Source organism: Schistocerca americana, chromosome 5 (genome assembly GCF_021461395.2).
Source record: "Schistocerca americana isolate TAMUIC-IGC-003095 chromosome 5, iqSchAmer2.1, whole genome shotgun sequence".
NCBI lineage: Eukaryota > Metazoa > Arthropoda > Insecta > Orthoptera > Acrididae > Schistocerca > Schistocerca americana.
Genome location: NC_060123.1, coordinates 328,909,476 through 328,924,292, shown reverse-complemented (window position 1 = coordinate 328,924,292; position 14,817 = coordinate 328,909,476). Strand labels below are relative to the sequence as shown.

Genomic DNA, 14,817 nt, shown 5'->3' with positions numbered 1-14,817 from the left:
TGTAGTGAATGAAGTAGGGTGATGCTGAGGGAATTAGATTAGGAAATGAGACACTTAAAGCAGTAAAGGAGTTTTGCTATTTGGGTAGGAAAATAACTGATGATGGTCGAAGTAAAGAGGATATAAAATGTAGACAGGCAATGGTAAGAAAAGCGTTTCTGAAGAAGAGAAATTTGTTAACATCGAGTATAGATTTAAGTCAGGAAGTCGTTTCTGAAAGTATGTGTATGGAGTGTAGCCATGTATGGAAGTGAAACATGGACGATAAATAGTTTGGACAAGAAGAGAATAGAAGCCTTCGAAATGTGGTGCTACAGAAGAATGCTGAAGATTAGATGGGTAGATCACATAACTAATGAGGAGGTACTGAATAGGATTGGGGAGAAGAGGAGTTTGTGGCACAACTTGTCTAGAAGAAGGGATCGGTTGGTAGGACATGTTCTGAGGCATCAAGGGATCACCAATTTAGTATTGGAGGGCAGCGTGGAGGGTAAAAATTTTAGAGGGAGACAAAGGGATGTGTACACTAAACAGATTCAGAAGGATGTAGGTTGCAGTAGGTACTGGGAGATGAAGGAGCTTGCACAGGATAGAGTAGCATGGAGAGCTGCATCAAACCAGTCTCAGGACTGAAGACCACAACAACAACAACATCAACATATATTACTGTACCGCGTAAATTAACGCGCATCACGATATCTTGGTAGAAAGAGTAGTGAGACAGTCCCATACCGAATCCTCGTGATGGATTTACAGTCGTTGGTCTGGAATAACGGCGAGAGTGAGTATGATTTTTAGCCATTTTTTCCAATGTTCGTCTACGCAAATGCTCGACTGGTCCCCGATTTCCGCATCACAGAATACGAAACCTAAACAGTTAAAATACATACACACACAGAAAAGCCAACCCTGTGACCGAGCCGTTCTAGGCGCTTCAGTCTGGAACCGCACTGCAGCTACGGTCGCAGGTTCGAATCCTGCCTCGGGCATGGATGTGTGTGATGTCCTTAGGTTAGTTAGGTTTAAGTAGTTCTAAGTCATGGGGACCTACGACGTCAGATGTTAAGTCCCATAGTGCTTAGAGCCATTTGAACAAATTGAATACACAGAGAAAAATTTACATGATAAACGGACAGATGGCGCACACAACTTCGCTACCTCCGTTTAACTGACGTTTGTACAGATAGAAAAGGCACCTGTCGTGTCCACCCCCCATCCCACACATACTTACTGTGACTATGTTATCATAAACCTCCATGACATATAGCAATCTGTGTATTCTTCACAGTGCATTAAACAACAATAATAATACATGAAATGCATTCGCAGCTGTGAATGTGGACAACCATCAGCTGTATAATGGAATGACGACAGTGAAAATCTGTCCCGGACCTGGACTCGAACCCGCATTTCCCACTTATCGCGAGCGATCGCCTTACTACGAGGGTTCAAACTTTAATAGTGACAGCCGGCCAGGGTAGCCGAGCGGTTCTAGGCGCTACAGTCTGGAACCGCGCGACCACTACGGTCGCAGGTTCGAATTCTGCTTCGGGCATGGATGTGTGTGATGTCCTTAGGTTAGTTAGGTTTAATTAGTTCTACGTTCTAGGGGACTGATGACGTCAGAAGTTAAGTCCCATAATGCTCAGAGCCATTTGAACCATTTAATAGTGACAACTATTTATTTACAGCTCGTACAAAATAGATATGTGTTTCAAAGTTTTACTGACCCTCAAAGTAGTCACCAGAACTTTGCATAACCCACTGCCAGCGATGTGGAAGTCTATTGCCAGACGAATTTGTAGCAGTTCTGAAGCGAACGCCGTGAAGTGTTTCCTTCAGTTTAGAAATCGAGTTGAACTCACGAGGGCTTAAATCAGGGGAGTGCAGTAGGGGGTATGGCACTTAGCAGCCCCATCAGTCAAACAAATCAATAACAGCTTGCACTGCACGTGCTTGAGCATTGTCCTGCAAAATGATGGTGAGGTCTTGCAGAAAGTGTCATCACTTCTCTCTCAAAGCTGGTCGTAGGTTGTGTTCCAAAAATAAACAGCATAGAGACAGAAGTGATGGCACTTTTTTGTGCGAGCTGTAAATAAATAGTTGCCACCATTAAAGTTCCAGCCCTCGTATTTGGCTATCCGAGCACGATCCACAGTGAGACCCAAACTTCCGTATGTCGTCAGCCATGTGTCCACAACCTGTACTCGTACATCCGTTATGTATATTCCCGTAGAGGGAAGACATTTTACTTGTATGTCGCTTGCCCGGTGTCGGCGGATAAATACGATTTTGTAGTGTCTGTGTTTTTCACAAGTACGGTGCAATGTTCCTTCGGACATGTGTCCACTATAAAATCGTATTCATAACAATTCTGTGCCTCTGTGTATGTTGTATTAGCAAGTAGAATCCACGCAATGTTTCGTCTGAAATGCGTGATTCATACGGTGGTCTCTCTTTACACTGTAATTTATCCACAAATAAGCTCATCGCTTTAATGATGCTTGGGAGCGCTATAGATGGTACAGAACCGGTGCCAAACGTTCGCAAGAACAGAAAGGAGCTTTCGTGTTTAGACGTGTGAATGAACACACAGTGGACGAAGATACGCTATTCATTGGCGTATCAACGCAGACTTCCCAACGTATCTACACGGAACAGTGTACTACTCGCGTCAATATACCGTAGACGAGTGTTAAGCATTGTCAACGACAGTCTGTTTAAAACCCGAAAGAAGTTCCTGCTCTCATTGAAAGCAGGCATATTTCAGACAATTTTCAGAACAGATATTTAAGATAATTCTCATTTTTTGACCCGTCTCAGTTACACATACCTTTTAAATTCGATTACATGTTTCGATCACTCCGGATTATCTTCAGATCTAGGACGAAGTAAAACTATATGTGTACCATCTAATATTTTACAATAACAGAAAAGAAAAGAACTGTACTTACAAGTAGAATTTACCTAAGCAATTGCGTGAGCAACCAGACTTGCCAACTCTAACATATCAGCGTATTGTATTTTGCAACTGCGGCCAATGTTTTAAATAGGTATATGTTGGAGGTAGGGTTTGAAAGGGGGGGGGGGGGGGAAGAAGATGCAACAAAAAAGAAAATACTTCATATTGCTTTATGAATCTTTATGAAAGCTACACATCCCACTTCTTGAACATAATCAGTCTCTGTAATTCCAGTTCGACTGAAGAAAACAAGCTTAAAATCATTAGCTTTTCTGTTGTCGTATCAGTCATTTAAGAAACGATGCCTCAGATGCAGTCATTAGTGACGGAGCCAATACGGTAAGCATTCAGTACTTTCTTATAACCTCAGAATCGTCGTTCCGCTATGAAGTTAACTTCTTAGCTTGCCTACGTTGCTTCTCATTACTACATGTTAAACGCTTTCTAAACGCTATTGAAAATTCAGTTCAATGTCTGCAGGCATATATACTTCCAGGTAGACCTGACATTAATAACGGAGAGAGACAACACAGTTGTGTTGTTTACAATTTTAATGGGATTTGGTTTCTTTCGAATTACCGCAATGAACTATCCCAAAATGTCTAGCATTCTCTAAAGATTCTATGTAGCAACTTCTGTGCTAGATTCTTCAATCTGGCACGTGCTATTGTCATACCAATTGAATGAGAGATATGCATAAAGACTGCAGAAACCGTATAACAACATTTCAAATAAAACCTACACAATATGCGTACTGCACAAATTTCTCAATATTTTTAGTGCTGGTGGAACGTGACGCTGACTAAATAAAGAAAACCGTATGATTACCTTATAGCTAAGCTCCATCTATGAAGCACAAATTGGTCAATAAATATTTATACTCACTTGTTGCATCACTGGTCGGGCATGTTTTTTAAAATTTTTACAGTGTTTTCTTTTAATCATCTGTGTATTGAAAATCTTTGATCCTTTATTGAGTCTCTGTCGGGGCTTAAACTACTTTTGTTAGAGATTTCTTTTTCTTTTAACATTTAATTTTCTTTTTTTTATAGTACATTACCACTTGACATACATCATAATTCAATAACGCAATAAGAGGTATGTTTCCTCTATGTCAAATAAACCGTACTCAGTGTTTCCACAAAAAAGAGAAAATTTCACAGTTCATAATTACTTTCGTGTCGCTCACATCTTATCTCGCAGGGAGCAAAATAATTACTCTGTAATCTTTAACGTTCTCCCTGGAGGCTAAGTAATTGATACCGTTTGCAGCCGTCGCGGGAGAATTCTAGAAAGGCTGCTCAGTGCTCTGGGTAGCGGTAGAGGGGGCGTGGCGCGGCCTGCCGATCTCTGACTTACCTCGTGATCTCCTCCAGCAGTTTGCACGGGTCAGCCGCGTAGAACTTCACGCCGAAGTACAGCGTGAAAGGATCCGTCCCTGCAACAGAAGGTTAAACCGTTGACCTATTGAGGCAACTTCAGTGGGCGTGATACTAAAAGTAAAATAGATACTACTTTTTTCTTAATATATTACTCGTGTTTTGAAGTCCGACACCAAAAGTGGTTTACACCTGTAATTTCCTAATTGGGATTCAAGAGGGGTTTCGTTTCGGAGTCTAGTGGCGACGTAGGTGGTCCCTAATTCACTCCCAAAGGTATCCAGTTCTTTTATCATCTCTGAAATAGGAGTCTAGCGATAGCTTTCCATGAATGGTATATCAATCCTGGTGTTTATCTGATTTCCATTTAGTCCGTGGATTGGAACCAATGATTCATTCATTTTATAAGCGATTACTTGGAATTAGGACTGTTGATAGTTTTTAAAAATATCGGGGATCCGATTTTCGACATTTAAAGAAATATCATTATCGGCCGTTGATATGCCGAAGAAAAGTAACGGTGTATCGATCATTGCAGAAAAAATGTCGAGATATTGGCTTATAAAGATAATGAGCTGCACTTTGTGAATATACTGCCGGTTTTAGAGCTGTATAGTCAAGTAATTGATTTATTATTATTCTGTACGTCAACAAGCTAGCAGGCTATGCTGTAAGGTGATGTATGTCTAATAATGTCTGTTGACTCAGAAAGATGCACGCTTCAGTTTGTAGATGATTATAGACAAAGAAAAAAATCGTGTGTAAAGCCGCTTCTTAAGATTATTTAAATAAAAATTCGAGATGTGTTGCCCCGAGCGTCACGTATTAAATAAAAAGTCTCCGATCATATTTATGTTAACAATGAAATACCGTAAGTTTCGAAGTAGGAAAACTGAGAAGAGTAACCGAAAAATTTATGAGAAATGTATATGAAAATTGTGGACGAATATTCGTTCTATGGCAACTTAAAAGCATAATAACTGAGGAGCTTGATATCTGAACGACAGAAGTGATGGGATAGTGGAGCTCCTCAAAAAATCACTAAAAACAGAAATGAAGCACACTGATGATGCAAACAATACGAAATTGAAAAACACAATCTCCGCTCTGATGAATTCAAGTGTCATTCCCAAATTTGCCGAGTCCGAGGATGCCAATCTACATACCATATTTCAGTATTAAATGCAACTGACTCTTTGAAAGTAAATTAACTTTCACATAACGACTAAGAACTACCATTAAGTATTTCTTAGTAGCAGGAATAATCACTTTAATTTTTATTTACTAATTCGTATTCTGTTGTCTCGTTATGCAAGGGATCACCATGGATATGGAACAACTCATAATTATACATGAGAACAGTCTTTATAGATGCTAATAGATACAAACTGCAATATTGTATAGGAACAAAGTATCCTAATAATTACAAACTTGGGCATTTCCCACTGTGAAAAGAGGAATGAAACACTCAAGTAATAAGTTACAATTATTCCACATTACAAATTAGAAATTGAATAGAACTTAAATGCATTGTTTTGAAATGAGGAACAAATAACTGAAACGAATCTATAAGTCGCCAGTTACTAGGTAACAAAAATTTATTGCCAGCCTTACCACTGCAGTTCCCCAAGCAGAAAATCTAAAATCTCGTCGTGACCTCTTTCTGAAATTAGCAGACAAAACGTTGTCATCACTTTGTATTTCTCGTACCTCTGTTGCTTATATAATTCTTTACCTAAGTCGCTTTTGCGTTTTCTTGTTCTGTCACCTTTTCATCACGAAAAACGCAACGCAAGATCCTAAGCAAAGAAGGAGATTCACAGCAGACTGCTTGTGCAATGAGGCAACGTGTGTAAACGAAAACACCCATGCGTACACGCGTTCTTTCCACAAATTTTAGTGCATGCATTTTATTCCCGTGTATCTGCGATTTCGCACGACGAAATAGGCATCGTGTGGACATACTTTTACAGCAAGGATTGAAAGGAAAACGATGCGCGTTCACGCTTGGCGATACGCACTTTGCTAACAATAGTAATTGCATGCAAGTTGCATACTAGCTGTCCGATGGATCCGTCGTTCGGTTTCGTCACACATTGGATTTGTCTGGAACACTTCACGGCAACTTCCCTGTTTTTTTCATTTCTGCAAACGCCAGCGACTTAGCAGTTGTAAACTGCGTGGTGAAGTTGAAAGATGCAGTTTCTGTTGGTAGCGCGCGCCGAGCGCCGATTAAGTCAGCAATTCCGCTCACACGTGTCCGCCCACCACAAAGATCATCTTGGCATTTATATTTTTGTTTATCATTTTTAGCAACTGTTTATGAAGAATGCTAATGAGAAGGAATAGTACACTACTTGCGTTAAAAATTGTTTTTTAAGGCAACCGGCGTGCTAACTTCACATCAGAAATTATCTTGTTCCATTCATACCGCCACTACCCAGTGCAGTCGGACTTCTTCTTTGTACCGCCTGTACTTGCTTCATACAGACAAAGAGAAAGGCTGGAACTGACGAAAGCTCAAAAGCTAGTAAGACTCCTTCAGACAGCGAAAGCAAAATTATGGTAAGGAACAATTTCAAAAGAACAGTTCCAAATATTCAGCGAAAATGACGAAGAAAATATAATATAAAATAAAAATATCACCCGTCGATATTGCCATTTCGATATCGATTTATCGCTGAAGATAATACCGCCGGTATACATATTGATATTTTTTGGAAGATGTATCGATATTTTATCAACAGACATACTTCGAATGTCTCTGAAATCACCATGAAGAGCCTCTGAATTTAAGACATTTCTGCCAAATTCTAAAGAGTGATCTCTGGCAAGAGGGTCCTTTCATTGCCTACATTGTTGCATCGGTCCACGTAAAATGCTATATCGGCAGTAGAGGTTTAACACGCTTAGGTTATTCTACTGCCACACTGACCTATAACTTGGCAAACACTGTCTCTGACTATAATGACTTCTTATGGGCCAATGATTCATGAGTAACAAATCTATTATAACAGTCAACTACTCGTATTAACTATTGTTAAGTTTTGGACAGAGACGTAAAGTTCGGTTAACCATTGTCAAACCTTGCTTTTGCCCTCACAATGTGTTGCCAAAATAGTAGCTAATGCAGGTCAGGGAGAACTCTGTAGTGTTAGCGTTTCAACTGTATCTTATCTGTTATAGTCAGAGGATCAAAAATATGAGCATCGAGCAAGCACAGTACTAACTTCGCAATTCTCTGTGGGGTTGTGCAGAGGTCGGCGTGCGATGAACATCCTACAGAACCGGGGCTTCCATTCTGGGCTTCTTTATAGAAGAGGTTCATTTAATCAGCTGTCTACACTAATACGAGAGCGAGCTGAAAAGTAAAGCCTCCGAATTTTTTATGCGAAAACTCATAAACCTTGTTAAATAAACAAATGTTAATAACATTCCACGACTTTATTCACCATGTCTACGTATCTATTTATCAACATGGTCACCCTGGCGAGCAACACATTTCTCCGAAAGAGAGACCAGTTTATTGTTATCGTCCCTGGATAACGTTTGATTTTGTTGATAGAATCACAACCTCACCTCTGTTTGCGCCGCTTCATCACTGCCGAAGTGAAGTCCTCGAAGGTGTTCCTTAAGTTTAGGAAACATTGAAAATTGGATGGGGCCAATTCGGGATTGTGCGGAGGATGATCGATAACAGGGAGCCCATAGCGTCGAATTGTTGCAGACGTCGCAGCGGTCGAGTGTGTTCTAGGACTGGCATGCTGAAGAAGAGGGTGCTCTATGCTCTATGTGTGGGCGAACTCTTCGAATTCGAAACGCGCTATTCCTCACTCACCGACATAGTTACATTACACACCACCATGTTCCACGCTGCAATTCGTAGACATGAAAAATAACGATGTGAATATTAATAACGTTGTTTTATTTAAAAACAGTTTAAGAGTTTTCACATACGAAATTCGGAGGTAACACTTTTCTGCACGCCGTCGTATCTGTCTATGGTTGTCAGTACGGTATTGGTCACCTGAATACGTATTTTTTCTCTGATTCTTCTGTTTATTGTTTTTCGGATGACAGCCTTCCCGTCGTCTGGTTTAAGACGTTCCTATTCGGCACAATTAGTTACGTTATCCCACTCTTTGACTTCATCTTAGTCCTATGTAGGTCTTCCTTTGAGCTTCCAAACATGGGTCACTTTTCTGTCGTTCATGCTTAGTATACGGCCAGTGAAGATGTGTCATCGTTCCCTGATAAAGTCTCTAGCCATTCTTGTGTGTGTGTGTGTGTGTGTGTGTGTGTGTGTGTGTGTGTGTGTGTGTGTGTGTGCGTGTGTGTGTGTGTGTGTGTGTGTGTATGTGTGTGTGCGTGTGTGAGCGTCTGAGCGTCCACGTGCGACAGAGAGAGAGAGAGAGAGAGGGAGAGAGAATGGTTCAAATGGCTCTGAGCACTATGGGACTTAACATCTATGGTCATCAGTCCCCTAGAACTTAGAACTACTTAAACCTAACTAACCTAAGGACAGCACACAACACCCAGCCATCACGAGGCAGAGAAAATCCCTGACCCCGCCGGGAATCGAACCCGGGAACCCGGGCGTGGGAAGCAAGAACGCTACCGCACGACCACGAGATGCGGGGCGGGAGAGAGGGAGAGAGAGAGAGAGAGAGAGAGAGAGAGAGAGAGAGAGAGAGAGAGAGAGAGGGGGGGGGGGGGGGCGAAGGGTGGCTGGTGGGGGGGGGGGGGGGGAAGAGATCACACAGATGCATTGATGTCTAGCGTTCCGGTTCAGCGATCTTCAATTGCCTATCTGTAAATGATTAGCTTGTTGCCATTTATACATTTTCATCATCTGAGTATAACTTCAGCGAAAATGATGATACATCATAGCTATTTCTGTCTACGTGATCGATGAAACGTGCCAATGGGCCTCAATTACAGAATTAATGAGTCACTAACAGACCGGATCATGTTATGCACATACCACTGGCTACAAACGAGGAGACATGTGAAACTGAACATTTCGTTTACGTTCTTTCGTTTACGATCACCGGGAAAAGTTGTATGAAACAAATTGCTTACCAAAATTATATGCTATTTCAATTTTTATAGTGTGGGAGCTATTGTAAAAATACAATGGAAAGACAGTAACGTATTCAGAAAGCCAGAGTAAGTTAACACTGCACTGTCCCCCTCGAGTAGCAATTAGACTGATTGAAGGGGGAATATATGGACACTGTTCAGAGAAGTATGATATGCCATACGAAGTGAAAACAGTTCGAAACATATTTATAAGGAATGTCCTTCGGCTCAACCCAATATTTATTGTTAACTATCACGGAAAGATGATCAAGAATGAGTGGTTCACAAGAACCATTCTGGCATTAGGGTAACCATGGAAAGTCTAAATCTGGATATCCACGCGGGCTTTTAACGGCATTCATCCCGTAAGCGTGTGTAAGTTCCTAAGCACTGCACAGCGACTGAAGCACAGAAGTGTTTCCGCGGCTCTTAACATCGACAGCTGTCGTAACAGTGACGCACTGGTAGCGGATGGTACACCTGTGCCTATGATCTTACCAGGCACAGTTGCAGGAAGCGGCTCTGGTAGCTAAGGAGGAGCAGGGGGTCGCAGTTTGATAATGCCTCTACCCCCCCTTTCCCCCCCCCCCCCCCTATGAAATATAAATTGCAATCTGCCACATTTAGTGCACCACAGATGCCTACGACTTTGATGACAGCAACGATAAAATATGTAATATATAATAATAAATAGTTTGATTACACAAAATGGCTTGATATAACAATAATAATAATTTGTTTACATCAGTGTTGTGTACACAGCTGTAGAGTAACTGGCAATATAGAGAAATATACAATTTGAGGGGCATTGGCCAGAAAATCGGAGTACACGTGTCGTGGAGCTAATTTAAGAACGATAATAGAAACAAACTCTCGCAACACTGACGATAACAAAATTTACACGATATAAAGTCGGAGTGCGCATTCATCATTCTTAGTACGAGGGGGGTTTTATATTTAATGCAACACTTTCTTTCTCGGCCAATTTCGGTTGAAAAAATGCAGAATTTGTTGTGGGGCACTATACAGTATTAAGGTTTCAGTCCCTACCGTTTCATGAAATACTGATAGATGGCGGCGTTTACGTAGTATTGAAAATGGCATATGTACCGGATGTGCGTTCCGAGCAGAGAGCTGTCATTGCGTTTCTCTTGGCGGAGTCCCAGTCCGGCACAAATTTTCATTACTGTCATTCCATTATCCAGCTCATGGTTGTCCATACTCGCATCTGCGAATACATTTCAAAATGTCTTCTGTAAACAGAGTTGCACAGTTTCACACATTTAAAGAACCATGGATTTATTTACGTTATAGGAGCATTTTGTGGTTCCATGACGCCGTTCTTTACCCTCTTAGTGCGTGAATTAATTTCTACTGAAAGAAAAATCAAAAATCTTATTTTTTGATCAGTATTGGGATGTTAGACCATTAATAATGTCAAATGTAATAAATGTTATACATATTTGGTATAATTGGGTATGTGTCAATTTGCGACAACAGGCGTTTGAGAAGTAAAAGACTTACAACTCCTCATTGAGAGATTTTTTCTGTTGAACTTTCTCATAAGACTCGATAGAAAAAGTAATTTATATGTGTTTGAATTATACCTTGTTTGTGTCAAATTCCAATGCAAGGGGTTACAATTATTTTACTCATGCGAATGCCTGAATCGATTTCAGTTTGTGCTTAGGCAAAGGTGAAGTTTTCGTTTAGTACACTTAAAAACTGTCTGCTCTCTGAAGCTAGGTCTTTTGCATCTGTGTTACGCAGGGCCAGTGACCAATCCCATCGGTGCGGGTAAACTTATTTTGTTATGGTTTGTCAGAACCCTATGCTTCTTACACTGAATTTCCATTTCCATTTCCATACTTAGTGAGGGCCTACCTCTCTTTTTTCATGTCATGTCTTTTCCTAGCTTGCAGAGAACATGTGCTATTCTGGAATTGAATTCCAGAGGACCATTTTGTTTGCGAAGGGGAATTCCCAAAGTATCACTGTCCCTTCGATACAGCAACCAACGATTCGCTACTACAAGAACCACCAAGTGAAAAAGAAACATGTGATAATGTTTTCTTTATTTCATGAAAATCCTGTAACATAAAATTAGAACATCAAGCAAATTCATCTTTCCCATGAATTTGTTAAAGATTGTAACAATGCTAGTGCATGATACCTGAGTGTGTGCTTCTTGTGTTATGTCCAATATTCGTACTGCGCTAACTGGATAAGCAGATGCAAATGTACTGGCAAGAATCACGCCTCTGTTGTCAAACCATTTTACTACTCTGACGTGTACATCATCAAGAGTAACCTCCTTTCCTTTGAAAGACTTCCTTCTTCGCTTCTTCAGGCTCCTATCAGTTGAAGACGTACAACCTGGAAGACGGTTTGAGTGGAATACTTCCGATGAATAAATCCTCCTTTTAATCAATGTAACAAGCAGATTACTAGATGAAAACCAGCTGTCAAAAAAGACATTATTCTGGCCGTCTTCAATAGTTTGTGCTTGGTGTAACACAGTATTTCCCCTTGCACCTCTGTCCAGACAGCCCGCCACTGAAATAATTTTGCCCGTATAAATCTCAAAATTGTGCACCATTCCTTTTTTGTCACATAAAATAAATATTTTATAACCCCACTGAATGGGTTTCTTGGGCAAATATTGCTTTAATGCAGACTGCCTTTGAATGGAACCATCTGCTTATCAATACTCATCTGATTTTGACATACAGCTGACATTTGGGAAGCAATGGGTCAATTACTGGTCGTATTTAGAACAGTCTATCCATGTTTGGATCATCAGTGATCGGAATTTTTTCACTATCATCGAAACAAATATTTCTCTTGAGATGTCTTTACACAAATCACGTGACATAAAGTCAGCAACATGGGTCAGTTGACTTGCCATCGCCCAGTACATACAGGAGGTGATACATTGACATATGTAAAACTGTGCCAAGAAACTGCTCAAGTTCTTTTGTAAGTTGTAGTGGCCTATTTATCTTATTCTGAACAGAAAATATATTACTCTGTTCAACTATATGGTTTGTAAGTGAGACGTCACAAAGATGTGAAAATATTCTATGGGAGCTTTCACATTATCTGCTTCTGGCAAGGAACTATTCCAAGTAGGTATAACTCTCTCGCTACTAGTAGCTGGTATTGTGTTCCACAGCTGCGGTCTCTTCACTGTGCTGTTAGTACTTGCAGTCCAGGGAACTGCTCTCTGATCTTGAAAAATGTTTTCGGCCTCATTCTCAGCACCAGCATATGAAGCAACAAGACAGTAAGAAATATAGCGGACACTAACATAAAGAAGAAACACGTTCCAAAATTTACAGCATACATGAAATGTCTGAATTCTCATTTGACGATGACGTGGTTTCTAAACTGGTTGGATGATATTCGTGGCCTCATTCATCATTGCCGCTTGGGCGACTGTCATCACTTTTGTGCGCACGTGTTTTCAAATGTCCATTTCCTTTCCTTTTAGCGTGAAAGGACTTTGGACGCATTGTTAAAAGCTGTGGGATGGCAACAATTCACTTCCACAGCACTCCAGTAGTGACGTATAATCAAACAAAACCGCATTTACATATATTGGCTACATAAATCCATTGATCATTGTTGTAAATAAATGTGCTAAAACGTAGACACTTTTTTTTTCGGCCAGTTTTCGTTGAAAGAATGCGGACTTTGTTGTGGAACATCGTGGTACATTCCCGTTTCATTCCCTGTAGTTTAATGAAGTTGCGATATGTGGCGGGGCCAAACATAGCCTTCAAAATGGCGTCTCTAACGGAGATGCATTGCAAGCAGACAACTCTCATTGAGTTTCTGCTGGCGGAGAATCAGAGCATCGCAGAGTGTCTGTGGAGACCGGGCTGTGAATAAAAGCACGGCGAGTCGTTGGGCGAGGAGTCTCCAATCATAGCAAAGAGGTCGCGCAAACATGTCCGATCTCCTGCGTGAAGGCTGACCGCACACAGCTGAGACGCATGCAATGTTGAAACGTGCGGACACTCTCTTTCGAGGTGATCGACGGATCCCAATCAAACACCACACTGCTCCACGGGAAGTCACAATTCTGCGCACCCGAGAGGAGCTCACAAAACTTCGTTGGACATTTCTTCCTTATCCACCATACAGCTCAGATCTCGCGCCTTCCTTCTTCCTTCTGTTTAGCTCAATGAAGGATGCACTTCGCGAAGCAGTAGGTGAATGATGCAGCAAGACGTTGGCTCCGACGTCGTCCAGTAGAATGGGTACACCGGCATTCCCAGTTAGGTGCCGTAAGGCCGTCGCATTGAACGCAGATTATGTTGAAAAACAGGGATTTGTAGGCAAAAGAGTTGGGATTAATATGGTGTCTTGAAATCCTGAATGACACCAACCCCTGCTTTCAGAAAAAAAAAGTGTTGCATTTCTAACCGAAGGCCCCTTCAATTTATATTCCATGCACGCCAGTTTAATTAGCAATATATAATAACTTTATTCACAATCCGCCAATAGATGCAGGACACGACTTTCCCTAAAGTCTAGGCTTAAGACAACGTTGTTGCAGTGGGAAAGGTATGCCCACTCACAAATGTAATATACACTACTGGCCATTAAAATTGCTACACCACGAAGGTGATGTGCTACAGACGCGAAATTTAACCGACAGGAAGAAGATTCCGTGATATGCAAATGATTAGCTTTTCAGAGCATTCACACAAGGCTGGCGCCAGCGGGGACACCTACAACGTGCCGACATGAGGAAAGTTTCCAACCGATTTCGCATACACAAACAGCAGTTGACCGGCGTTGCCTGGTGAAACGTTGTTGTGATGCCTCGTGTAAGGAGGAGAAATGCGTACCATCACGTTTCCGACTTTGATAAAAGTCGCATTGTAGCCTATCGCGATTGTGGTTTATCGTATCGCGACATTGCTGCTCCCGTTGGTCGAGATGCAATGACTGGTAGCAAAATATGGAATCGGTGGGTTTAGGAGGGTAATACGTAACGCAATGCTGGATCCCAACGGCCTCGTATCACTAGCAGTCGAGATGACAGGCATCTTATCCGCATGGCTGTAACGGATCATGCAGCCACGTCTCGATCCCTGAGTCAACAGATGGGGACGTTTGCAAGACAATAACCATCTGCACGAACAGACGTTTGCATCAGCATGGACTATCAGCTCGGAGACCATGGCTGCGGTTACCCTTGACGCAGCATCACAGGCAGGCGCGCCTGCGATGGTGTTCTCAGCGACGAACCTGGGTGCACGAATGGCAAAACGTCATTTTTTTCGGATGAATCCAGGTTCTGTTTACAGCATCATGATGGTCGCATCCGTGTTTGGCGACAGCGCGGTGAACGCACATTGGAAGAGAGCGTGTATTCGTCAT

General features: G+C 41.5%; 1 protein-coding gene across 1 annotated transcript in view; it reads right to left on the bottom strand.

The window, feature by feature from the left end:
• Positions 1-14,817, bottom strand: part of LOC124616344 (band 4.1-like protein 4) — a 621,141-nt gene that overhangs the window by 452,947 nt on the left and 153,377 nt on the right. The window contains exon 4 of the mRNA XM_047144652.1: positions 4,322-4,400. Coding sequence (XP_047000608.1) covers positions 4,322-4,400 — 79 coding nt within the window. The remainder of the gene's footprint in view (positions 1-4,321; positions 4,401-14,817) is intronic.